Source organism: Cupressus sempervirens, chromosome 8, assembly GCF_028749045.1.
Source record: "Cupressus sempervirens isolate cs-2001-9-10 chromosome 8, ASM2874904v1, whole genome shotgun sequence".
Lineage (NCBI taxonomy): Eukaryota > Viridiplantae > Streptophyta > Pinopsida > Cupressales > Cupressaceae > Cupressus > Cupressus sempervirens.
The window spans coordinates 393,419,836-393,446,412 of record NC_143125.1 but is presented as its reverse complement, the minus strand read 5'-3'; the positions used below and the strand labels follow the sequence as shown (position 1 = coordinate 393,446,412).

At 35.0% G+C, this 26,577-nt stretch overlaps 1 protein-coding gene across 4 annotated transcripts in view; it reads left to right on the top strand.

Moving 5' to 3' along the window:
* The window catches only part of LOC149542942 (zinc finger CCCH domain-containing protein 27-like), a 99,968-nt gene extending 78,100 nt beyond the window's left edge, over nucleotides 1–21,868 (top strand). The window contains exons 3-8 of one of the 4 annotated variants that reach the window (XR_016355565.1): nucleotides 16,999–17,981; nucleotides 18,178–19,521; nucleotides 19,704–20,072; nucleotides 20,178–20,788; nucleotides 20,975–21,277; nucleotides 21,366–21,868. Coding sequence is in view for 1 of the 4 variants with exons in the window: in XM_089797880.1 (XP_089654006.1) it covers nucleotides 16,999–17,981; nucleotides 18,178–19,521; nucleotides 19,704–20,072; nucleotides 20,178–20,783 (3,302 nt within the window). In the remaining 3 variants the exon portion in view is untranslated. The other 3 variants (XR_016355566.1, XR_016355564.1, XM_089797880.1) reach the window with 3 other exon arrangements.
* Nucleotides 21,869–26,577: the final 4,709 nt, after the last annotated feature.

The following is a 26,577-nucleotide window of genomic DNA, read 5'->3' as shown; positions in this document are numbered from 1 at the left end:
TCCAGGTATTGATTGCTTCAGGACAAGCAATTTTAAGAGGGGAGATTTGTAATGTCCCCTTTTTGGGACATTAGAAATATTAAAGTCCTATTTTGTATAATATTAAAATTGACTTTGAGACATAGACTTAAAATATTAAAAGGTCAATTTAATGTTATAAATAGGACAAAAGATGAAGGAGGAATAAGACGAATTATCAGAGGGGAGTTGAAGAGTCACAAGAGAATAGGGTGAAAGCCAAGGGGAGTCGAAGAGTCTTAGTTTGTGTATTAAGAGGGAAAAGAGGCTTATCGTTGGGCATGCTTGATTTATGATCCAGTTCAACTTTCTCTGTTGTGAGAGTTTTCAAAAAGCTTCAGCTTTCAGCTAGTTTGAGGACATAGCCTCTCGTGTTGGCAAACAGTGGACGCAAACCCATTGTCCCGGAAAACATCAATTCAGGTGTTTCATTCGAGCTTACAGGATCTTATTCTAGTATTCCAATCTGACTGTTAATCTGTATTTAAGGATTGGGTTCATACTGCTGGTTATTGTATTGCTGTTATATAATGCAATAACGTATTTTAAGGAGTTAGAAAATTTTGCTGGTTTTATCTTACTGGTTTGTAACACATGGTTATATGCTCGACATCTTGAATATTATTGTGAAATAATGGGTTATATTCTTGTGGAGAATCTTCTGGTTTAATCATCTTATTGTATTCCACTTGCTTATATCTGAGTTTGAATATTATAATTAAGAAGAAGTTGGTTAAACATCTGTGGGATTCTTGTACTTAATTCGATTGTGCTGGAATACATCTGCAAAGTTTTAGTTCTGAATATTGTTGAAAGAAAAATTTAGTAAATATCCGATTAGGGTATTACAAAGTCTGACACTTCTTCAAAGGAAACTTTGGATGAGGAGCTTAGATGATTGATATTCAGAGGGAGTTTGAAAGTCCATGTGTGACTATATGACTTTAATGGGTCTACCCCCTGTGTACATCATAAGGAAGTGACGACTTCCAATGATTATCATTTGTATTTATGGAAGTTATTGGAAGCTGACAATCTTACAATAGCTTAAATCATGATAAACTATATCTTGTAAATCAACAACTAAGTGTTAGATGTCATTTACTTGATGCTCTACGAGTTATATGTATAGATATATAATAGGTATTTGGTGAATATCATTTGTTGATATTCTGCAGGCCATTACCTTATTGAGTACTCGATGAATATCATATGTTGATATTCTGCAAGCCAATACTTAGAGTAATCGGTGAATATCATCTGTTGATATTCTGAGGCCAATGCTCATGATATCAAATGTGATATCAAAATGATGGACGAGGGCACACTCACAACAGTGGGCATGCAACTTCTGCACACCCATTACAAACCTGGGCACACAACCTGTGTGCACCCAACATGGATATGGGCACATGCATTGACCACCAATCATCATCGGGTCAAAATATTTCCAAGTATAAAATTGCTGTTTGCAGGGCAGAAAATTTTATATACACTTATACTTTAATTATCTTTTATATAAATTTTTTCAGGATATTTGAAAGTGGTTTCAGATTAATAGGAGTTATAATGGAGATTTGAGATTTTGAGAGATTCTAAGTTTTTTTCTAGAGTCAACCAAATTTCAGGAATCAACGTGCCTCCATTATTGTTATCTTATACAACTTTTCTTGACTTTCTTGATAAATTTGATATTGGAGCAAGGATTTTCCAAGGATTCTAATTTATTTTATTACAAATCTCTTGACTCCAACTCCACATCCTTGACTAGCTTTGCTTAGCTCTCACTTATATCCTTAACTGACTTGACTACCTAGCAAGCCAAAATTGCTCAAACTTATCTCTAAGACTTGAAAATTACCACTAAACTAAGGGGCAACTACCCCATTGAACTAAGAAATTAGTTACTCTTAGGGTTATTGAATATTGAGTATTCTAATTTCTAATTAGCAATTCGATATTGAAAACTTCATTGTTTAGTGTTCAAGTATCTAGTGTTTGGCAATTGTAATGATCAAGTATCATACTATGAAATGATTTAGTTTTACTATTCTGTATGTTTCTCTTATTTCTTTGTATATATAATGCATACACACACACACACACACACACACACACATGCACCCATACTAACCCAAACTACAAAAAAAAAATTTCACGCACCTACATATCAGGTTTGCGTACCCATACCTGTACTTGAACCTAAACCGGTAACTTAGCTTTTTACAGAAGCTATTATATTTATGGATATAAAGGCTCTTCCAATGCTTTCAAATTTTCTTTTCCTATTACCTTTTTGTGTACCTTTTCTTACCATATTGACATTCCCATCCTTTTCTTTTGCTAGTTTTCTTCCACTTCACTATTTTAATTATTGACCCATGGACATTTAGTAGCAAACTGAACTATATTAGCACGAACAAAGCATTTCAGAGTATATGGCTTCCTGGATCCTTTCTTGGGCTTTCTCACAATTTGAGTTGCTTCTCCATCACTTGAATTTTCACTTGTATAAGAGAAGGTTTAAATTATTCTTATTATCACATTCACCTACTGAACACCAAAGTCATGAGATGGTTCGTTTGTAATTTGGAAACATTGCAAATTTGTTTAAGATTTGAATTTTGACTAATAAATTCACTCCCAATTTGGTCAGTGGGACCTTGTCAAAATTTAGAACAAATTTTGCGACTTTTGAAGCACACACGAGCCCAAAGTTAATTCCGAACGAATTTTGATCGAGTTTTCCTAATCGTCGTTATGATGACATTTTTATAAGGTTTTGTAATTTTTCTTGGCAAATGCAATCCTAAATACACACCACACAAGCATTTTTGTTGTCTTATGCAAGCATTCTTCTCAATTGACATTTCCATCTATTGGCACAAAGAAAGGCCGTTTTAGCAAGGGTGACACTAGGCTAAATTCTTTTTGGTTTGAGGGCACTATGTTTTAGCAGCAAGACTCTTTTGGCAAAGATTTTCTTCTGCCAAAGTGAATCTTTTTGGAGTTATTTATGTAGACTCTAGAGCCCGTGGTAGTGACATGTAAGGTTTTGCAATTTTAAATTTGTTCATATATATTTTAATATTTTGTTGGTATTTAGAAGTTTTTTGCCATTTTTTATACAAAATGAATGATGAAGATGCATATTCATCTTCTGAATGATGGAGATGCATATTCATTTGTTGAATTATGAAGTTATCTTAACATATTTTTAACTATTTACAAAATGAAATGAGTTCCTTACTTTAATTTTCCTTTTTCCTTTTTGTTTTTTTGTTTTGTGTGTTGTTTGTAGATTCAAAAAATGACTTCAAGTGTTTCCAACTTTCTAGCACCAAGAACTCCCATTTCAAAATAGGCAGATGCTCTCCACTATGGAAATATGTGGAAATGGTTCAACCAATGCCTTGTGGAGGAGGTTTTGTGTGGATTTGCAGCAATTGCAAAGAGGAATTTAGTAGCTATTGTAGTAGAGTGAAAACACATTTGTGCTTTATTCCTCAAAAAGGCATTAAATTTTGTATAGGGAAGCCAAGAGTTAATGGGATGCTACCTAAAACCCTTCTTCGAAACCACATTGTGAACAAATGTATTCAAGAACAAAAATAAGTAGACGAAGCAGCTGGGAGGACACATTCTCATCCTTTGCAAAATGCTAGAAAAATAACAAAAATGTCATCTATGGCTTTAGTTTCCACTCCCAATGAACCACTTGTAGAGGGCCATCCATTCTTGTGAGCCTCAATAACCGGTTGCAAATAAAAGAGCAAAGGGACACTTGGAAATATCATTTCTGATTGAAGCTAGAGACATTGCCGAGGAAGACATTTTGAGATGCATCTATGCAAATGGATTGTCATTTAATGTTGCTCATTCACATTAATGAGGCTCCAAAGGGGTTCAATGGCCCGGGTTATGAGAAGGGGTACACAACTTTATTGGATAGAGAGGTGTTAATGTATAGGCTGCCATGCAGCCCATCAAGGATTCATGGATCAAAACAAGTGCGACCATAGTATCTAGTGGATGGAAAGATGCAAGAAATTGTCTTTTGGTCAATATTATTTTATTGTCAGCAAGAGGTGCAATGCTTTTGAAAGTTCTGGATTATGAAGGGGAGGTGAAGGACGGTCCTTTCATTGCAAATATTCTTATCCAAGCCATTGAGTAAGTTGGCCGTCAAAATGTTGTTTAGATAATAATTGACAATGTGAAGAATTGTAGGGTTGTTAGGTTATTAGTTGAGGAGCACTTCGAACACATTTTTTGGACGCCTTGTACTATGCACTCACTCAACCTAATGCTGCTAAAAAATGACACTACTAATGAGTGGATTTAAAAAATGTATAAAGATGCAAAGGAGATCGAAATGTTCATTATAAACCACCATATGATGCAAGCCATATTTGGACAATTCTCGAAATTGGAGCTCTTGAAAGTAAGTTAAATTATTTAAATTCTAAATATGTTTTAGAAATTTATGCTCTTTAGTTTAGTAAACTTTCTATGTTTTTTAATTTAAATGTAAATTTATTATTGTTTTGATTTTAAAGTAGTTTGTTGAGATCTGCTTTGCCTCCAACACTATTGTTTTGAGACACCTTGTCAAGTTTAAAGAGAGGCAATCAGTGCTAGTTGGGGCATATGGAAACAATTTGTAGTACCAAGGCAGATGCCATTAAGGAAATGATACTAGATGACTCTTGGTGAGATCATGTCAAATACCTTTTGATGTTCACTGAGCTTATCTTGAGCATGATCCATTGCACTAACATGGATAGGCCTTTCTTTAGTGAGGTACATGATAGCATAGACTCCATGATTGAGGATATTAGAAATATCATAAATGAGAGAGAGCAAGATCCCGAAGAAAAGTTCTTCAAGGAACTACATATGATCATGGTAGAGAGATAGAACAAAATCACTACCCCTTTGCATCTACTTGTCTTTGAATTGAGCCCTAGGTTCTATTATCAAGCGGTCCTTAGGGGGAGTACCACTAGAATCGCCTCATAGAAAGATCCTGGAGTTGCTCAAGCGTACAATGCAACCCTTCTAAGACTCTTTCCCAAGCGCATAGACCAACAACGAGGTTTGAATTTAGGAGTTTTGCAAGCACTGATGATTGCAGTCTCGACGCTCTTGAAGAGAGGAACAATGATGATGCTCATAAATGGTGATACTTCCATTGAAAAATGTACCAACATCTACAACCCATTGCCATCAAAATTTTATCACAAGTAAGCATTTAACTCTTAAAATTCTAATTTCTAAATTCTTGTTGATGAATATTGAATTTAAATTTAATTTTTTATTTATTCAGAACTCTGAACTCTCTACTTTCAAAATTGTAAATCTTGATAGTATGCTAGTTCATCATCATCCAAGAAGAACTGGTTCACATATTCCATCCACTCAATAAAATGCAATAGACTGAATTCCAAGAAGGCAGATAGTTTGGTCTTTGTGAATTCAAACTTGTGGCTCACAACACACTAAGACAATGCTTTCAAAAAAGGGGAGTCAAACCATTGGATGTTGAACCAGAGCCTGTGGAATTGGAAGATTCGATTGTCCACTTTGATGCACTTGGAATTGATGATGGTAATCACGAGCTAGCTAGTGATCTTGAGGCTGATGCTTAGGCTGAGGATGAGCCTGTCATAGTTAGAATGCAATTGGCACTTTTTGTGCTTCTAATTAGCAACAGCAGAACGACGATGATTTGTTTGATGGTTTTTGATCATATTTGATCATTGCTGGCTGATTATTAATGTTGACTTTATTGTTTTTAGACCAAAACATTGATATGGTGGTGTATTTTGGCATTTTGTTAAGTCATTTGAACTAAAACCTTAATATATGTGGGGTTAAATTTTGCTATTTTGCTTTAATATTAGCATAGTGACGTCTGAACTTATTTGCTGCAGCATATATGCATATATGCATTAGAAAAGAAAAACTGTACGTACGAACCCAACCCCAAAAAATTTTGGATGAATTTTCAAAACTATATCTTGAACCCTTATTCGTACCAGGATCCAAACTGGCAACTTAGACTTATTTAAACATTAACAATCACAATGGTGCAATGAAAGACATTCATGCAAATAAGAGACAAAATTTAACGTGGAGAGGCTTTCAATAGAAAACATGACAGAGCTGCTTAGATTTACTGTCCAAATATAGCCTTAGCATAATGAAATCTTCTTTACAAAGCTTTGTAGGCACCAGTCGACAAGAGACACCAATCCCCTACAACTGGGAACTAACTCAGCAAGAGAATCGAATCTCTTTCACTGAGAGGCACCAACCTCCTGTTCTCCTTATATAGAAGACATCAACCTTCAAAATAACCTCATAATTATTGGAATTTTGAAACTTCTCAGCACATTCTTAATTCACCTTCACAAATTTTATCTTGATTTTCAACAATTTCCTCTCATGAATCTGCACTGATCTTCCTTTAATTTTTTTTCTCTTCTTACAGAATTGATGCCAAAACATATCATTTTCCTGCTTAAATATTTCTGATGAAGCTGTTCATATATCTCTTGTAAATGTGCAAAAATATTTCTCATAAATCTGCTCACATATGATGTGTTCAATAAAACGACTTGTATGACAAAAATAAGAGACCCAAAGGTGCAACAACTCCCCAAGATACTGCCCACCATTGATTCTCCCTCGTTAAAGCTTGATTCAATGGCCAGAGCACTTCTGCAAGGATTCTAACCATTGCATATTACACAAATAAATTTGTGATGCATGGTTTCTTCTTTGTTGGCCCTGGATACTCCAGAGATCCTTGAGATCCCCTTTTAGTAAACACAATTAGGCTATGAGCTATCATTTGATAAAGATAGAGCAACACCTTCCAGAATCATTACAGTTTATGAAGGTTGAATTTCAGTCCACTTTGGAAAATATTTTTTAATGAAGAATAATCGTTGATCAAGTATCTTTAATAGACCATTTGGCAATTTAAATGCCTAGACTGATGTGTGCACTTTATACCTATATTGTACAGCTATTATCAATAAGTATGGCACAATTTGTATATGTAAATCAAAATGAGCCAAATTATGTGATACACATTGATCTGTTCCATACAATATAGACATAAAGGGCACACATTAATCTGGGTGTTTTAATTGTCAGATGGTCTATTGAAGGTACTGGACCAATGATTTATCTCCTCGAATAGAAATTGTTTTTTAAACTAAACTCCAATCCAGTCTACATAAACTGTAACGATTCTGGGAGGTGGTGTTTTTATCTTTGTCAGATGGTAGGTCATGGCCTTATTGAAATGAATGGAAGGTGTGGCCCTGTATGGAATCATATTGCTTTAAAAGCTATTTAAAAGATCTCTGGAGTACTTTGGGACCACAAAGGAGAGATCAATATAGTGGTTGGAATCCTTGTGGAAGTGCTCTGGCTGTTGAATCAAGCTTCCATGAGGCGAAATCATTGGCATTCACTATCTTGGTGAGTTGTTGCACTCTGGGTTCTTCTAATCATGATATGCTTTTCTTTCATCATTTCAGTCTTCTGCCCAAACATCAAACTTGTAGTAGGTGCGCCATCCTCATGAAGAATATTCATTGGCTCAATTTCACCAATGAAGTCTTTGGTATCCGTCTTACTTGCCTTTGAGAGATTACAAACATCTTCTTGAATGCCCTTCTCTACACAATCTGCCCCATACTTCAAATATTGTTTCTCTTCACAACAAGGCTTTAAGAATGGCTTATCTTTTAGAAGTACATTTTCCCTTTCACTAAGAGTTTGATCAGTTAGGATACCCTGGAAATTTTCAGCACGATGCTTCAATGCAATCTCCTCTTCACACATCTGATTTTGTATCTCCTTTACATGTTTGAAACAATCCCTCCTCATGGGATGAACTAGAAGATATCTCACCTTCTGAACGTATGTTATGAGTTTCTTCAGCTTCTGAATCATTGTTAGGCCTGCTATCTTCATCGTGACGCTGATGGACTTGAATGCATGGACAATCCTCCTCAAATAATTGATTCAAAACCATGGGAAAATCAGACTTATCCCCTTCCGGTTCCTTTTCATATAATGGATTCATGAACATAGAGAAATCAGACATATCCTCTTCTAAGCTTTCATCTAAAATTTCCTTTTCTTCATATGTCGTATGTTGTTCTACTTCATCTCCATTATCCGATTCTTCGGAATGATCATCTCCATCAAGTGCCTCCTGAATATAATTCAATCCATCAACCTGTTTACTATGGTGGAATGAGAAAATTTTTGGATCATTTTTCTCAACATGTTTTTGGTATTCGATATCTAACAAAGCTGAGATTTCTTCCACACTGAGAGAATCCTTTTCCTCATTTTCACATCCACTGTCATGGGCTGATTCTCCTTTAAAATGTTCACAAATTTCATCTTCATTCAAGTTTGAAACATCATTTGACTCATATGTTACTTCAGTCTCGCATTAATTTTCCTCTAAAACCAATTCCTTATCCATAAGTTTGAGAAAGTTAAGAAACTAATGATCATACAAGAGACCTAATTCCCACATCATGTTGAGAAGATTAGATGATGGAGGTCTACATTTTGAAGGTATTTCTTGATAGGCATTAAACATCCTCATTAAAAATTGTGTTGTGGATTCATCTTCTTGCTTTTCTAAGTTCAAAAATGCATCCAAAGGAGATATATAACTAGGACTTTCATCCAATATTTGGAAGAGAAGCATCAAATCAGGATCTTTTGGCGAGATTCCCAACTCACGAAACTTTCTTATCAATTCCTTGCGTGGAAGCATGATGTTTGAAGGTAATTCCTGAAAAATATTCAATATGCTAATAAACAAATGTGCCAATGTCTTTCGTTCATATCTTTCTAGATTGAAAAAGGCATCAAGTGGGTGTATGTGTACTTCCTCCATTTTGTAACATAGATCCGCTTCCTGATCATAGTACATATTCTCCATAGTACACGATCAAATCACTTTCTTCTGAGTCTTCTCCCTCAGCAGAGTTACCTACTGAAATTTTATTGAATAGAGTTGCCACCTCTTTTGAGGAATGTATTAATTTGTTGATCTTCCGGGTTCTCGCTTCCAATAGAGTGCGCTTCCGAACAAATTGATAGAACTACTTTCTGATTCTGGTCTTACAAAATCTGAAACATTGGGTAAGTGCACAACACCTGTTGCGAGCAACTCTCCCCAATAGAGTCGCCAATATGTTGGTTCCCAAAACCACAGATTGGAATCCTATGAGTCTTGCCAACTCAGTGCTGGGATATCCAATCGGTTATGGCCAACTTGATAGGATTGATCGATGCAATCCGAATCCCCTGCACTTTTGGCTCTGCAAGGCCAAGGCGGGTGCACCTGATTTTGAACAAAACACTTAGGTCTAAGACACTTATAACAGATTAATTAGAATGTGAGTATATTGAAAGTTTTCCAAATGGCAAAGATTACAGAAAACTTCAAACTTGCAAATAATGAATTAACAATAATAAATGAATATATGAATGTTTTAAATAAAAGTAAGTATAGATTAATGCAACAAATGAATATGTTAACTCTTCAAGGAAAGATATGATATAATTGCCAGCATATGGATTGCGAATTATGAAAAATATAAAGACCAATTCCAAAGGGCGATAGAGTCAGTATTATAAGTTTAAAACGTACAACTTTATAAATTCTACGCACATCAATTATAAACAATTTAGTAATCAAGATGCGACAGATCAAATATATGCACACAATTTTAAAATAGTCTAGAATGTATTTTAACTCCAGAGAAACCAGACATAGATTCATAAACAATTAAATATTTCTCAACATCTATGATCCTCGATATTAAAATGCTATAATTGATCATGTCCACTTATCTATCATATAAATTATTCATAAAATAAAAAATAAAAATTATAAACTATATAATATTTTAAACTCTTAAGGCTTCATGCAAATAAAATAAAATAAAATTTTTCTGACTAATCATGCCGGAAATAAAATTGCATTGCAGACACTCCTTACGGATGATCCATCCACTATAATTTGATTCCAAAAACACATAAGAATTTATTCAATAATCCACAATCCAGTGGCTTAGTTCAAAAAATTATTTCTCCACCAATAAGAAAATAATATATCAGGGGTGCCGTAAATTTTTTGGAATTGTATATGTATCCAATGTAAGATTTTACATCTTATATTTATAGAGGATCAAAAGGCATCGGTTGCCTTCCCAAACTTTGCACCTCTTCATAAAAATCTAACAAATATTTAATACTTAATATAACTCTAATTATATTTCAACATAACTGATGGTCAAATAATTTTCAAGGCTTAAAAAATTGGATGTCATTTTCTTTATTCCCATGGATGCCTCTCTGTGCAACTTCCATCCACTGAACAGCTTCTTTTACCACACTCTTCAGATCATAATCTGTAGAACTCAACTTTCTTTTCCGCATAATACTCAAACCATATACAAAATGTTGATTTAGAGCCGCCGTGGTTATGACTTGGAGGAGGTAGTTTAACTGATGTCTGAAAAAATCATCGTGCTCTCTTCTCAAGCATATATTCCCGAACTTGGGTGATTTTCCATTGTGCTTGATCAAACTTCTGATATATATCCCGAACCTGGAAACAAGCACAAGATATCGTTAGATATCAGTCACAAATAATAAAATCCTCTTCCTAAGCGATCTGGTGAAACTTGGGCATCGAATATTCCGCTATGTATCATGACTCGTCTCTTGACTTCGCAAGTACAATAGGTTGACAAAACTAGAATTATTCCACTGTGGATGTCAATATTATTCCTTTCTGGGCACGTGAGTCATCCTGGGCTGTTACTTAGACTCTTTCTATTGTTCAAACATCTTCATTCGCATGCATATAAGCGAAGAGTCTATATCTCTCTGAAAGCGCAAGGTACTTTCATGACTGCATCTACGAAATCCAAAATTGGTTCAAATTTGATTGTTGACAGTAATAGCAGGCTTTGTTCTGCCAATATAATTGTATTTAATATAATCTCCCATCACCACAGAAAACTCTTGATGACTGCAAAGCTAATATGTTTCCAGAGTATCTCATCCTATGCTCGCTGTATGCTGGCATCCATTACTTCTAAACATTCCATCATTATGTTTGAATAGGCTCAACGAGAATCTGATTACAAATCAATACTGGAACTTATGATTGTTCAGTACTCTGGAACTTCATTTCACAATAGTCCCAAAGGCACTATATCTTATGGTTATATGCTAACTCCGAATTCAATAAGAATGCCATTTCACTTCTGATTTTGTTTATTTATTTTTGTATGTCTTTGAACACTAATATGCTCTTTCCAATCTGTATTCCATGCAGAGTAGCAAAGGATTAGTCACTGCAATGAAGTGCCAGCTATCATTCCAGACCAGATGCCAGTTATTCCTGACTTGTAACAAATAAGTATGGCTAGCGGTAGTCCCACCAAATAACAGGATCTGATAGCACCAAATCAGCATGATATATTCTGTGCAATAACAGTACTAAGGAGACTTAGTATATATGTGAAAGAAGTTATCCAACAGACCACAAAATGGAAGATTAACACTTTTTCAGAAATTCAGACTATTGGTAAAATTAATTCCTGTTCATGCAAAAACTTTTGCACAGATAAATTTGTGGCAAATGCAAACAGTTGAGGAAGCATCCAGTTCAAGAGAACTCCAGACTTAGCAGCAATGATGGTAGATTGTCCCAACAATTTGAATATAGGCTCTGAAAAAATGCTTGGTATAAACAAGAGAACTGCAGTTGCTGAAAGTATCACAATAGATTGCTGTAAGTAAATGCCAAGCATATGGAATTGCCTCATTCCAAAAGCCTGTCCACAAAATGTTCCTAGAGCAGTTCCCATTCCTAGATAGCCTCCCGGGATTGGTAAAACCAGAGACAATGAAATGTCTGATTACACTTATTCTGCAGTCCTTAGGATAATAATCTTCAGCAACAATGATATCTGTCTCTTACTCCAGTCTCAAACTGTACAAACTTCTTAATAAATTGATGAAAATATGATGCCCCTGTTGAACGATCTTCAAAAAGTAATGTCCATCTGCCTGGAGCACACATAGATCACATCTAATTCATATTTCATTTTATATCTTACTGAAGAGCATATATTTCCTCGAGAAAAACTCTGCTATACCTTAATATGTTTCGATCTTATAGTCATCGTCATTAGTTGATGCATTGGTCACATTAGTCATTGCTTTTATTCATCAGGAATAGTCAAGGCATGCTGCTGATAGCACCTAAGTAACTTTCACCTTGTAAATATACAACTCTTCTTTTGAGTCTTTATAAGTCTGTAAGTTCATCATCAATTATTACCAATGGAAATGATATTCTTAGTGTTAATGACACCCATGACAATATTCTCTTTAAATCTCCAACATCATAAATGGAGGCACTGAAGTTTTGCCAAAAAATAGGGCTCCATCAAGCTCCACACTTGGTTAAGAGAGCATGTAGAAAACATTTAGATACCAAAGAAAAATGACTAGAATATTGAACATCTTTTAATTGGAAATTTTTCATATATCGGGTTGATGCATGATGTGAGCAATAGCAATGGCTTCAAAAGAACTATTTGTCACATTATACTCTATTATAGGAAAACATATAATTGTAGTATATTTAAAATGTAAAAATTATAAAAAGGATATGTATAAAGAACGTTAAATCTGAAAATGCCAAAATAATAAAATTCATGAATAAAGATAAATAAAACCTAATAATATTCAACTTGAAATAGGGGAAACAGTAATGGAGAGATGGTGCCCAAAGAAGAAGGTAAAGTAGCTATCGGAATAAGGAGCTTTTCTGTGGCCATTTGGAGAAATTCTAACATTTTGATCCTTAGTTTTTGTTTTCCTTGAGGTTTTTGACTAATTTACTCTTAAGAAGAATGATTTATATCATATGGACATCATGATTACAAATGATTTGATTTCCTATACAGGCAGGGAATGAAAGTACTTGGCCTCTCCCATATTTGAAAAAAACTAATGTCCTTTAATGCCACAGTAGAGGTTGGACATGCAAAGTCAGACCTAAACTAAAATGTCATAAGTTTTTCTTTCACTATCTTCCTGAAAACTAGATTTCTTCTTGTGTTCTATAAGAGACTGATTGGTGTCAACTGAATTATATGCCATAGACTGTTGTGAATTCCCTATGTCATCCATGAATCCACTACAACAAGCCCTTTCCAAAAGAGTCAAAGTCAAGCCAAAGTCGAGTTCAGCTTGGAACTATTTGTAAAATCTGTGTCGTTTCTTCTTTTCTACACAGTTGTTAAGCTTCTATAATACGTACTCTAGTAAATGATGCTTTGATATTAACCCTCTATACATAACTAACCATCTGAGCACTTTCTTCTTAAAGTATACTCTATTTCCAAATAAAATGAAAACTTTATTGCCATCTCAACTTAGGTTTCATGACAATTGACCCCTTCTCCAATTGTGTATTTTGTACCATCACTTTATGTTCAGCCTGTCAAACAACACAAACTCTAATTGTGCCAATTTGTATGAGACAGAGATCTGTCAGAGGCTATGTTTTTTATGTGAGTTTTTGTAATTTTTGCATACAAGGCAATACTAGCTTGCAGTTGCCTTATTTTTCCACTGAAGTAGAGTGCAAGTTGGCTGGTAGTGCAGGTTGTGAGACAATATGGTTGTGATAATTACCTGCAGCTGTATCCAGTCACAACAACTTCACTGTGCTGTAATAATCAATGTTCTGAAAACCAATGTTTTGAAGTTGACGGAAAACCTGGCATATGATGCCAAGAACAAACACATTGGGGTTCATCATCACTACATTTGGTTGCTAGTTTTGAGGGAGTAGACTTGTCTTCATTATTGTGTTTTGCTGTGTATATAATGATCTTAAAAATTTGGCGCTGTTAAATCTGTAAGTTTTTGAGACAAACTTGGGGTTGTCTCTTGTATCCAGTCTAATCATGTAATGAACTAATTTGTGCAATATAGGTAAAAACCTATGCAACTTTCTGTCTCATTATAAATAATCACACAGTTACATTCGTGTGCCCATTTCACCCATTAGCTTTTTACAACAAACAAATGGCAGATGGAATTTCCTATAATTACAATAACAGATGCAGACTTGAGTATTATCCATGACAGTTATGATTTATGGATCTTCCTATGACAGTTGTGGTTAACCCCTTTCAAAATTTTGGAGAGAATTGGGTTTCTTTTACTAGCCATGACAGCTTGAGTTTAGAGCAGTATTTTTGATGATTATGGATCTTCCTTTCTTGTTTGGGATTTAGATCTATTCCAAGATTCTTAACTTTTAAGTTAACCTCAGAGAAAACATGGATTATTCCTACAGGAACCAGCACATTAGAATCGAAGGAATAAAGAAAGCCAAAGCATCTAAGAAACCATAGCTAAAGTGGGCTACATGAAGTTGAGGACTGAAGTCAAATAGCAGAGAGTACAAATAGAAGATACATTGAAAACATTTAAAAAAAGGTATAGCAGTGGACATATAAAGTATTCCTCTAATGTATAATAATTCCTGCTTTAGTTTACTAGATCAATAACAATTAATGAATAAAGAAATTGTGCTAAGGTTATATGAACTTTCCAAAATAGGTGCAGTCATCTTTGAATCTGGCTTCACACCTATGGACAGTCAAGTCATGTTCTTGTCCTTGTAATATACCTAGGAATACTAAGCAGGAAAGGGAACCTAGAGGCCCAAGCATGGGCTTTGACACATTGTTTAAATTTTAAGGGTCAAATAAATGAGTATACAACTCAAGGAAATATTAAACCTTGAACATCTGGGATAAACATGAAAGTAGGATTTGAATATATGGGTGAAGATCGGGTAGGTGTTGAGATTTGTGAAGATACTTGTGTAAGACTATGCTCCGATTATCCATCTCGCAAGAGGATGAAACATTTTGAGGTTTCACTTTCAAATGTTTACTGAGGGATGATGAGTTTCTTGATTTAATGAAAGACTAATGAAATGAACTAAACATATGATTGGATGGAAGGTGTTCTGCTTGACTAGCGAATTTAAAAAACTAAGGATTTGAAGAAATGGAACCGATGCTTCCTTGTGAATATTTTCTATGAAACTTAGATCCTAGCAGGGAATTCGTTAAAAACCCATGAGAATTTTTAATAAGAGGGTTGGATACTAAATCAATGAAAGGAAAGAAGCTTTTAGAAAGTACCATGAATCTCCTCTGGAAAAAATCTCTAGAGACAAAGGGTCTAGTGAAACCTGGTTAAAAGGAGATAAGACCTCCAATTGTTTTCATATGTCTACTACAGCAAGTAGATGAAGCAGTGAATTCTCATATCTTATTAACATGGAAGCAGAAATATTGTAATGTTCCCTTCTTTGTATATTCCTGTTTTTAGCTCAAAAACAACAATTCATATTTAAAATGATAATTGCAATATATTTATAGATATGATTTTATCAAAACTAAAGACATTTCATTATAATATTCAGCTAATAATTCTAAGAATAATTCTGAATATAGAACTCATCTTTCTTCTTTGGGCTGTCTTGTTGAAGATCAGTAAATCATGGCATCATTAGTATTAGGTTCAATGCATCATAGGGAATCATGTTCTGAATGCCCTAGAAACATTTGCAAAAAGCAATATTAAGGTGGGTGATTCTCAAAATAGCCGAGAGCATGTAAGGGGGCCATCCTTACAACTCCCTATTCTAGACAATTTATGGGGTAAACAACTCTCTATTTTAGTCTTTAGACAACTCATGGGGTAAAATCTACTCTATTTTCTTTTTATATTTCTTTGTTAAGGAAATACCTCTAAAATTTATCACCTTTTTAGCATCTTTATAATATTTTTAAATCTGAAATTTTCCTGTTTGAATCAAGATATTTTCAAAAAATCTTGTAGTTTTAGTTTGCTGATCTTTTCCCAAAACTATTTTTCATGCTATTGGTTGCCGTTGAACTATGCAAGATAGTTTTTGTTTTCTCCCTAGCATTATATCTCACATTTGCAGAAGTTATCTAAAATAAAAGCTTTAATGTGTGCAATCATTGTAGTATATTCAAACTTCAGCTTCAATAACCGTGTTGGCCTTGTGTAGTTCAGTACTGCAGGTATCTCCTCTTGTTTTATTAATGAATGAAAATATCGTTTACTTGTTATTCTCCTCATGTGCATGTTGTGTGGGAGCTGCTGCTTCTAGCAAGATATTTGTGGAAGAGAGGCATGGAAGTACAATTGACATGCTTTTCTTCATACAAAATTTGATTAGTGTTCATATCTTGAAACATAGACATTTTAGTTTTTGAAGCTTTCTGTTATGTTCTTATGGAAAGCTAACAAATAAACCGCAATCCTTGGCTTTCTGTCTGCTTTTGGAACACTAAGATACCATTGCATTCAGTATTAGCAGGCATAGGGTTCATTTCCTAAACACCTTGCCAGTCATGCTTGGGTGATTATTGAGTACTCTTTTTATACTGTAGTGTGGCTGGTTCCATAGATCTTTCTGCTCTCGATGATACAACATGTCTTCTGTTCTAATGGGAAGATGCGATATTTTCCTGTCTTATCCATTTTTTGTATTCATCACTTAAACTAGCATTTCCCTGCTATGTGTGCTAGTGCAAACTGCAAGATTTAGAAGCTTGCAGGAGACTTATATGAATTCAAGGAAATATGAATTTGATTAGTAAATATTGTGCATTTTGATGATTGCAACCATCGTATGGAAGTGTTAATAGAAGAATGATGTTTTTCTGTCTTATCTTGTATGGCCATCAACAGTCATCTGAGAAAAGAAAGTTACATTTTTTAAAGAACAGGAATAGTTGTTGTTCCAGGTTTATCAATTTGAAATTACTTACTTCTCATGTGCAGAAACAAAGTCATTTGTCATAAAACTGTTTCACGCTATTGAAGATGGTTCATTTGCAACGTCTAATGAGCAAACAGAAGGCAAACAGAGAAATGAAACTACTACAGCTGTTGTTAGTGGAGGTCCAACAGAATTGAGAAACTCTTCTCCACAACCTGAGAGACTTCCCATTGCTGCAGTAGGTGTACTTAACGAGCTTGAGGAAAAGGGTATAAGTGATGACGACGACGATGATCGTAACCATAAACATAGGAGAGTCACACGGTCCCAATCTTTCGATCAGGATGGCCAAGGCGATGAAGAGAGGAGATCAAACAAGAAGCGAGGCAGACATTCAGAGAATGGGCAATCATTGAAGGAAAGTGAGTCACAGTTTTCAAATCATTGCAGGGAATATACTGCATCACACTTAGACACAGAAAGTTGTGTAAACTATGATAGAAAGCGGTATGGGTCCTCACCATCTTCTCATTTGAATTTAGATGGAGGACAGAGAGTTGCTAGAGTGGGTCATATATTTCGCAATGAACCTGAGTCTCGATTTGATGGCCAAAACACATTCCCTCTTGCTGGTTCAGGGAGAGGAAGGGGAAGGAGTACAATTGCCTGGGTTCCACATGACTCAAGGTTCACCTCTGTTGAGACAGTTGATTTTGCATCGGCAGTGCTTCCTCAGGGTATCACACCAACAAATCTTTATCCTGGAACTGGAAGGGCCATTTCTAACAGTATAAAGGCAGCAAATACTGCATGGAATGGTTTTGGGATAATTCCTGGATTACCAAGTTGTAGTCTGGAGCAGTTGCATCCTATGAATGCTGGAATGCAAGGAGGACGAGGGACTCCCTTGAATCCTGCCTTTGGATTAGGCATAGCCATGGGGCGTCCACGGTGCAGGGACTTTGAGGAACGTGGGTTTTGCCTTAGAGGAGACATGTGCCCAATGGAACATGGCCTCAATAGGATTGTTGTAGAAGATGTTCAGGTGATTTTGAGATATAACAATACTAGAGATAATTTTGCTACAAATTTCATGTTAAACATGAATTACTTCAAAATGTATTTATAAACTTTAGTACTCTAAATAAGGGGCTTGTATATTTTTTCTTTGTTGCTCATAATGGCGTCATGACATTTTGATACTGTTTAATATTTTATTAACAGAGTTGCTTTAATTTCAGAGTCTTTCTCAGTTCAATCTTCCAGTTTCACTTCCAAGTGGGCACATGCTAGGGATGAAAAGTGGGGCAGTTGGTGGGATCTCAAGTGCTGTTGTTTCTACCATAGCACAAAGCAGCAAAAGCTCATACAATAAGAAATACCGTGCAAATGATGGTATTGCTCATTTGAATGGGATGCCAATTGCATCCGTAGAAAATGAACCAGATTTCTATGACCCAGATCAGCCTCTCTGGAACAAGGACCGCCCAGAATCGTCATGTGCACCAATCCAACTTTTGTCTCCTGGGAAAGTTGGGAAGCATTTATGGGATGATAATTCATCTGATAGGCACAGTTGTCGATTGTCTGATGGTGACAATGAAATGCCTGGTAAAAGCCTGGGCACAGCTTCTGGCCCTCGTAATGGGGTAGTCCCCTCTATATGGGGTCGTATGGGACCCATTGATCCTGCCTGCAACAATTCAGGAGATAATGAGAAGCAAGATGTATCAAGCAAAGCTGTGCAGTGTGGAAAGAAATTCCGAAAGAAAGCGTATGATGACAAACATTCTTGCAAATGTGGAAGTATGTGCTCAGGAAAGTGTGCTATTGAGATTAAAGGATATGAAGATACCAGGGCCAATACTGCCAAAGTCCCTCTGCAACAAGGAAAAGTTAATGGCTCTGTCATCCCTGGATTACATGGAGAGCCAAGTTCTCATTTGAGCTCTGGTTTCCTCGCTATTGGTAATAGTTCTCGTGGAAGTCATGGAAGGGGAACTGAGAAAGCTGTACGGACACTCTTTGTCAATTGTATACCCCCCCAAAGTAATAAAAGGGAGCTTCTCCTTTCTCATTTTCAGAAGTTTGGAGAGGTTCTTGACATTCACATCCCGAAAAACTCTGAAAGATCTTTTGTACAGTTTCGTCATAGGGCTAGTGCTGAAGCTGCCCTCGCTTCTCCAGATGCTGTCATGGGAAACCGTTTTATTAAATTGTCATGGGCCAATCGGGATAGTGTGTTGACAGGTGGTGAAAGTAGTCTAACAACTGTTCCTCCTGGAAGAATTGCAAGTGGAGGGACATCAAATTCTAAACCTCAGAAAATAGAAGCTGAGAAAGGAAAGGAAAAAGTTAATGACATCAGTCCAGCCGTACCTGGAATTTCAATCCTTGAAGTTTCTTCCACAGAAACAAGTGCTTTGAAATCTGTTGGGATGGATGAGTTTTCCATCCCTTCTATATCTAATGTGCAAAAGAAGCATGAAAAACTAGAGCTTTTGGAGGCACTTCGTTGCAAGCAGGAAATATTGGCCCAAAAGCGTGAGAGCTTTCGACGTCAATTGGATAAACTTGAGAAACAGGTGAAGCCCTTAGTTTTGTCAGTTAGAAAAGAGTAGTCTATGCAGCTTTATTGGTATTCATTTTAATGCACTATTTTTAGTGATATTTTGATTTTCTTTACCTTAGTTTTGTCAGTTGAATAGAGTATTGTATACAGCTTTGATGATATTCTTTGTAATGTACTGTTTTGAATTCTTTGTAGGGAACATTTTATAAACATGATGTACTGGAAACAGATCAAGATGGACAACATAAATCAAATGCAATTGGTGATTGTGTACAGTTAAACAAATCTTTTAGTACTAGCCTTCAGTCATCTGCTGGTTCAGATTCTGGCCCAGGGGTTGAGAATTTGATTAGGGCAAATTGTGATGTCCCAATTCAGGTGGCTGGCACAAGCTTGTTATCACCTGCAGTATATTCCCACACATCACCAAAGGTTTTCAAACCACCTTTCCCACGTTTCCCAAGATTAGCAGCATCACCAATTTTTAGTCCGAACCGTTTTAAGTTGGACAATCGACCCACTGCATTTAAGATTCTTCCACCTTTACCTGCATCTCTCATGGATGTGAGTGAACTGATCTTGAGTTTTAAATTGTAGAATTGACATGAAGAGGCCAAGTATTTGAATTATTGAATTTAACTTTTCTTGATTCATGGAATCTCTTTGCAGATTACTGTTTTGAAAGAACACTTTTCAGTATTTGGTGATCTATCCACTGTGGAATTTGATGATGTAGAAGGTCATGCGGATGAAGTGACTAAGACAGAAAAATGTAGTGTGCGTGTTACATACACTACCCGACGTGCAGCTGAACGAGCTTTTGGTCATGGTAAATCTGTGCAAGGACAAAACTTGCAGTTTGCCTGGTTAATGCCTTCCAATGGCACTTTTAGCCACAGCAATGTTGAGAATGATGCTAGTCAAATTTCAAAGGGCTTAAACAATGGGGCCACCACCGCTGAAAAGGAAGTACATGTTAGAGCACCAGAGTTTGATGATGAATTCTCTAGTGAAGCAGTTCAGGGTGGAAAAGAAGCCTCTTATGGAAAAGAGGTTGAAGCAAATGGAGCTAAAAATTCAGATAAAACAGTTGAGGTCTTGATGGAAAGCTGTGGAGGTCAAGACCAAAATCTGAATGATGAAGATGATCAATCAAACTCTACACAGTGTTCGACTCTTCAGTCAAACACAAATACTGGAGCATCCAAATTACAAGGTGGCAGCAGCAATGCCACTAGTTTGGCTCAAATGGATATCCTGACTGAAGTTCTCTAGCAAAGGTGATTATAATCAGGATTATCTAAGACCTTTTTTTTTTGACGCTGCAGTTATTGTTTTAAGTTAATTTTTCTCAAGTCAATTTTCTGATTTTCCTCTGATGCATTTGTGTCTTCTCATGTTCGTTAGTTGTGTAAGTTTAAACTAATAGATGTGGATTATCCTGATAATTGAATAATTGGATCCAGAAAATTGCAGTTACAGTTAGATTGGAATCTGTCCAGAGTAATTCAGTTAGTCCAGTGGACTGTAGCCCATGGCTTCATCGAATTTTTATTTTTTATTGCATAAATTGTAATAGAATGAAGTGGTCTCGTCATATCCATTTTGTACCATTATAGCTATCTCACAAGATTGCATTTGTGAAATTAGATGCTTTTGATGAATTTTGATGCTGCTCGACTGCGAGAAGGATTTATTCTTATCAGCATATGGAGGTTGAAGTGATTTACCTTGTTAATGACTTACCCTCTTCAACTTAATCATGTGGAGTGAGTCTGTTGAAATTAATTTGTGCTTTAACATTTTTTATTGACTTGATACTATCAGAATTATTCACCAATGGCTTACATGTTTCAGGTCAAGGTAAGATTGCTGTGTACAATACTATAACCTTTCAGTCAATGGGTTTCTGTGTATTTTAGAGTCCGTTAAAGGAAGGACATTGCATGAAACGCATTAGCTAGATTGGATTTGTTTCCAAACACATTAGTTAGACTGGATGTGTTTCCAAGGATTTTCACTATTCTTCTTTCTATAATTGGCAGTTCTGCTGCTTTTCCATGTTCCACGAAGCTTCATTCTGTATCTTCAATTTACATTCTATAATCTTGTATTGTTTTCTTTTGTATAAGATTCACAGACTCCTTTGTAATGTTCGGAAATTTTTGGAAATGGTAGTTCAATGTTAAAAACTTTGAATATTCCATTTGGCAATGAGATGGAGTTCGGAGAAAATTGACCTCATGTTCAAATTGAAGGGAAGGAGCTGAATGCAATAAGCGTTCCTTTGGTTCTCTAAAATATTTCTTAATGTTATTTCCATGCCAGAACATTCCCTCAATACATCAATATTTGTGTGACGTTTGAAGTTGACTTGTGATTCCTGTCTATATGTTGCAGCTTTGTTAGGGTTTTTCGTAGAAGTTCAAATGCTGCGTATTATATTTTGCATTATTATTCTCCACTCCAATCTCTTGTACTTAAATCTTCTTCTGCCTTATTATTCAAAGAATACAGTGATTGCGTGTGAAATACTTTGCAGTCCATGAACAAAACTTGAATTCGAAAAGTAGGAACATTTGTATAATTGTCTAGCTTGCCCTGTTGACATTCAGTGACGGGCTTATTGTGCAATGAAAGCTTATATATGCTAGAAAGAGTTGGCACATTCTTCCCATGGTCAATATTGTACAAAATTCAATAATCATGCAGTAACAGAAGGTTTTAGTTTGTTAGTGCTTATTTGGCTTTTATATCTTAAAACAAGTGTTTTCCAATGATAATTGATGGTCGTACATGGTTTTCAAAATTTATTGACAAATGATGATTTGTCTACTGAAATAGTTGGCACATTCATCCCATGGTCAATATTGAACAAAGTTCAATAATCATGCAGTAACAGAAGGTTTTAGTTTGTTAGTGCTTATTTGGCTTTTTATATCTTTAAAAAGGTGTATTCTGAAGGTAATTGATGGTCGTACATGGTTTTCAAAATTTATTGTCAAATGATGATTTCTCTACTGAAATTCCTTCCTCTATGTTTTCAAACTTAACTTTTTCCAATCCACTCTTCCTAAGTAAAATGTAGTGCTCTGATAGCATGCAAAATTTGTGGAGCTTTGATACCATGTAAAATTTAAATTGCACATCACATTGGAGCTAGCTAGGAAATAAGTAATAAACTTGAGCACACTTAGGCTAGAGTAGTACTAGGATAGGTGACCTCCCAAGAAGTCCAGGTGCTTCACCCCTATGAGCGTCACCTAGATCCAATGAGTGCTAATTGTTCCATTTATTCTCATGAGAGATGGATTCATGTTGAATCACTACTCACGAAACATGGGTCAATGAGTTGCACTCAAAATCACACAGTTAAATCTTGATAGCAATATCACAATAAACTTACAGATAAAAAAAAAGTTTAGAGCAATAATAAGAATAATAAACCCTCTTCATTTCATTAATTTACAAATGAAAACATCATAATTTAGAACCTCACTCAAAGCAAAATGTGGAGGGGAAATCGCAATAAACTGAAAAAGTAGAGATTCCTTAATTAGCTTAAACACCAAGCAATTGCAACATTATTCAAGTCATGCTGAATCACTACTCATGAAACATGGGTCAATGAGTTTGACTCAAAATCACAATGATAAATCATGATAGCAATATCACAATAAACTTATAGATAAAAGAAAAGTTTAGAGCAATAATAAGAATAATAAACTCTCTTTATTTCATTAATTTACAAATGAATAAATCATAATTTAGAACCTCACTCAAAGCAAAATGTGGAGGGGAAATAGCAATAAATTGAAAAAGTAGAGACTCCTTAATTAGCTTAAACACCAAGCAATTGCAGCATTATCCAAGTCATTAAAATGAAATCTAGCGATAAACTAGAAGGTTGTCACCTCCAAGAATAGAACTTGGAATTAAAACTAATAAAGCATAAAGCTTTCACTAAAACCTATCCTTAAGTCTTAGGGGAAAAATAAGAGGAAATAGGGGAAACTTAGTGGGAACAACACTCTCTTAAAAAATAAATTAAAACAAGAAATGCAAGTATGTCATGCCCAAAATACAATGGCAAAAACACAATTTAAAAAAAAAAGAAGTTAATTCCATTGAGTTTGATAAGTTTGTTTCACGAGTTTAAGTATCGGAACAATGTCAGACAGAACATGTTCTCCTATGGATAACTTGACATTCCATTTAAGTTTAAAGTCAACGTGTAGGACTAGATCGATAATTTGAATTTTTATTGTTTAATCGATTAATTAATTTCAACAATCCAAATTAAATTAATTAAAAGATCTAGCTCATTATTACTTTTAATTGCCCTTAGAATATTACACCATAGAACAATAGTACCTAAGCTTACTAGTAAACATAATTTACAATTAATTTAAATTCTATTAAAATAAATCAATAAAATATCTTTTAAGCAAAAGGATCAAATAACAATATATTTCATTGATTTGAATGACCATTTAAGTAATATGAATCTAATTATTCAGAATGTTGAATAAAACAAACTTGCTAATTAAAATAACGTCTATCATACAATTAAACAAACTTTATTAAATCTTTATTCTAATAACAATTTTGTTTAAATTTATGATCTATTATAAAATAATAATAATAATATGACGAAAAATAAATAAACTAAAATCTAAACTAAATCATACTAAAATAATTTATGTTTAAAAACATAATAATTAACTTAACGATTAAAACTAAATTTCCATTAACTAAATTTTTACTAACATTAATTAAGAATCTAACATTTATTGATATAAAAAAATTCATTAACTACACTTTACTAATCTAATCATAATACTAATATTCAAAAACATTAAATTACTAAAAAGATAAAACTTAATTAAATTTAAAACTTTAACTAATTTAATAAAAAGAACTAACTATAAATAAAACATCCTATAACTAACATTTAACTTTAAAATAAATCCTAAAAGCTAATACTAACCTTTAACACATATTAATTACTAACAAAATAAAACAAAACTACCTACAACAAACTAACCTCTAAACTACCCTACCATCCTACTCCCTCTTCCCTACGTCATGACCACCCACGCCCCTACCCCCCGCCCCAAATCCCTATGCGCTTAAAGCGCCTGCGCAAACATAAACCGACCCACGTGGGCACAAAACCCTACACTGCCTCCTCCTTCCATGGACTTTGCGCTTTAATGCGCTGCCATCAATGTGCTGCCCCTCAACTTGGTCAGAATTTCACATGGGGAAAAACAAGGGTTTAAAAATCCTTGTCCCATCCAATTTTTTTAAAACTGGGACCCTCTTTTAAAACCATACGTATTTAAGGCATGTAGCAAGTCAATGATGACTACAGCTAGGGCTAGAAGGGTTAAATGCATAGAGTTTAGTAGTTACGTGCGTTGGCCAAGGAGTCAAATTTGAATGCGCCAGGTTGGAGAAGTTATGCATTAAAGTAAAGTGGTAGGTTAGGATAGGAGTTATGTTAAAAAGTAAAGTAGTTAGTATTTTAGGATTTTTAGAATATTTATATATATTTTATTTCTTTGTTATAATTTTTTTTTGACTTAAATTTAAAATAAAGTATCTATAGAGAATATTCTCTGTTACTACATGGGAATAAAACATTTTGCCCATACAAAATTCAGAGGGCTTTTTACTCTAGGATGCAATTTTTTTTTCTAAGTGTTATTTTTTTGAATGCAATTTTTTTAAAAAATATTTTATTTTTGATAGGGGGTATATCTTTTTTTTTTTTTTCTAATAGGTTTATAACTTAGAGTTCAATAGTCTGCTTTCACAATAATGTAAGATTAATTTATCTCCTAATAAGCACGAAATTGAATTGAAGTTCCAACCATATCAATTTTTCCTTAACATAATTGAACTCAAAATTGCATATCACTATTTTATCTATTTTTCAATCCACACATGCATAAACTGAAATACTATAAGCCTCAAAAGCAAGAATATTACTCAATCTCTTTTTCTATTAAACCATCTGATTCAGAGGCTCCGCCGGGAAAGAATCAGTAAGAAAACCTTACATCGTTGCCACTTCAACAATAAGTTTAAATGTACATTTTTACACAAGATATTATCCCGGGGGAAAAACTCCCAACATATTTGAAATCCAATACAATTTTGAATTTCATTCCTGGCCCTGAACAAGGGATCCATTACGAATTCTGCAATACATCACGGTGATCAAGGAGAGAACAAAAATTGACTAGGAGACAACCAATCATAACATGAAGACAAAATCAAGTATTCACTCCTGTCTCAATTTGCACAACAGGTTCGACATTGAACCAGACTAGGGAGAAGGTGGATTTTTCCAATAAGAGACGTCAGACACAACACCATAACAGGTGCCCTTTTGGGGCTAAAACTCAAGAACTTCTGTTCTTCCATTCTTACATACCAAATCTCAAAACGTGGTTTGTGCTGACGGGTAGGGGCCCATAACACCCTACCCTCTTTCCCTCTTCTCGTCCTGAGAAGAGACTCTACATTGTCAGAGTCCAACTAAAGACATTCCCCCATACATGGCCACTTTTGCCCTATCCGAGGGTGAGTAATGCCAATACATCCATACAATCCCTTCAAAATTCAAAGCAAAAAAGAAAACAAAGGAACACATTTAAGAAAACCTGTTTCAATCCCTCCCAACATACTCAACACACACACGAACATACATATGCAATAAAACTGAAACATGAAACACAACATGAACAAAATGAGATGAAGTATTCCTACCTTCAAAATTGGGTTATGGAAAATGAACAAATTTGAGATGAGCATTCTCTTTCTTCTCCTTCTCCTTCAATTTTGAATTCCACTCTGAAACTAGAGGTTGAGTGAACACTCCAACCCTTTCAAAATTGCCTCTAAATAAGATCCTAAACTCAGCCACCTCTAAAAAGCAATAACTCCCCCCACTTGTCTAAAAGTTCTAGAGGCTTCTAACTCAACTAGACATAAGGTTAACCTTAAGGTGGAGTTAAAATTATCCAACCCATGATGAAATCATTCAATTTTCGCAATA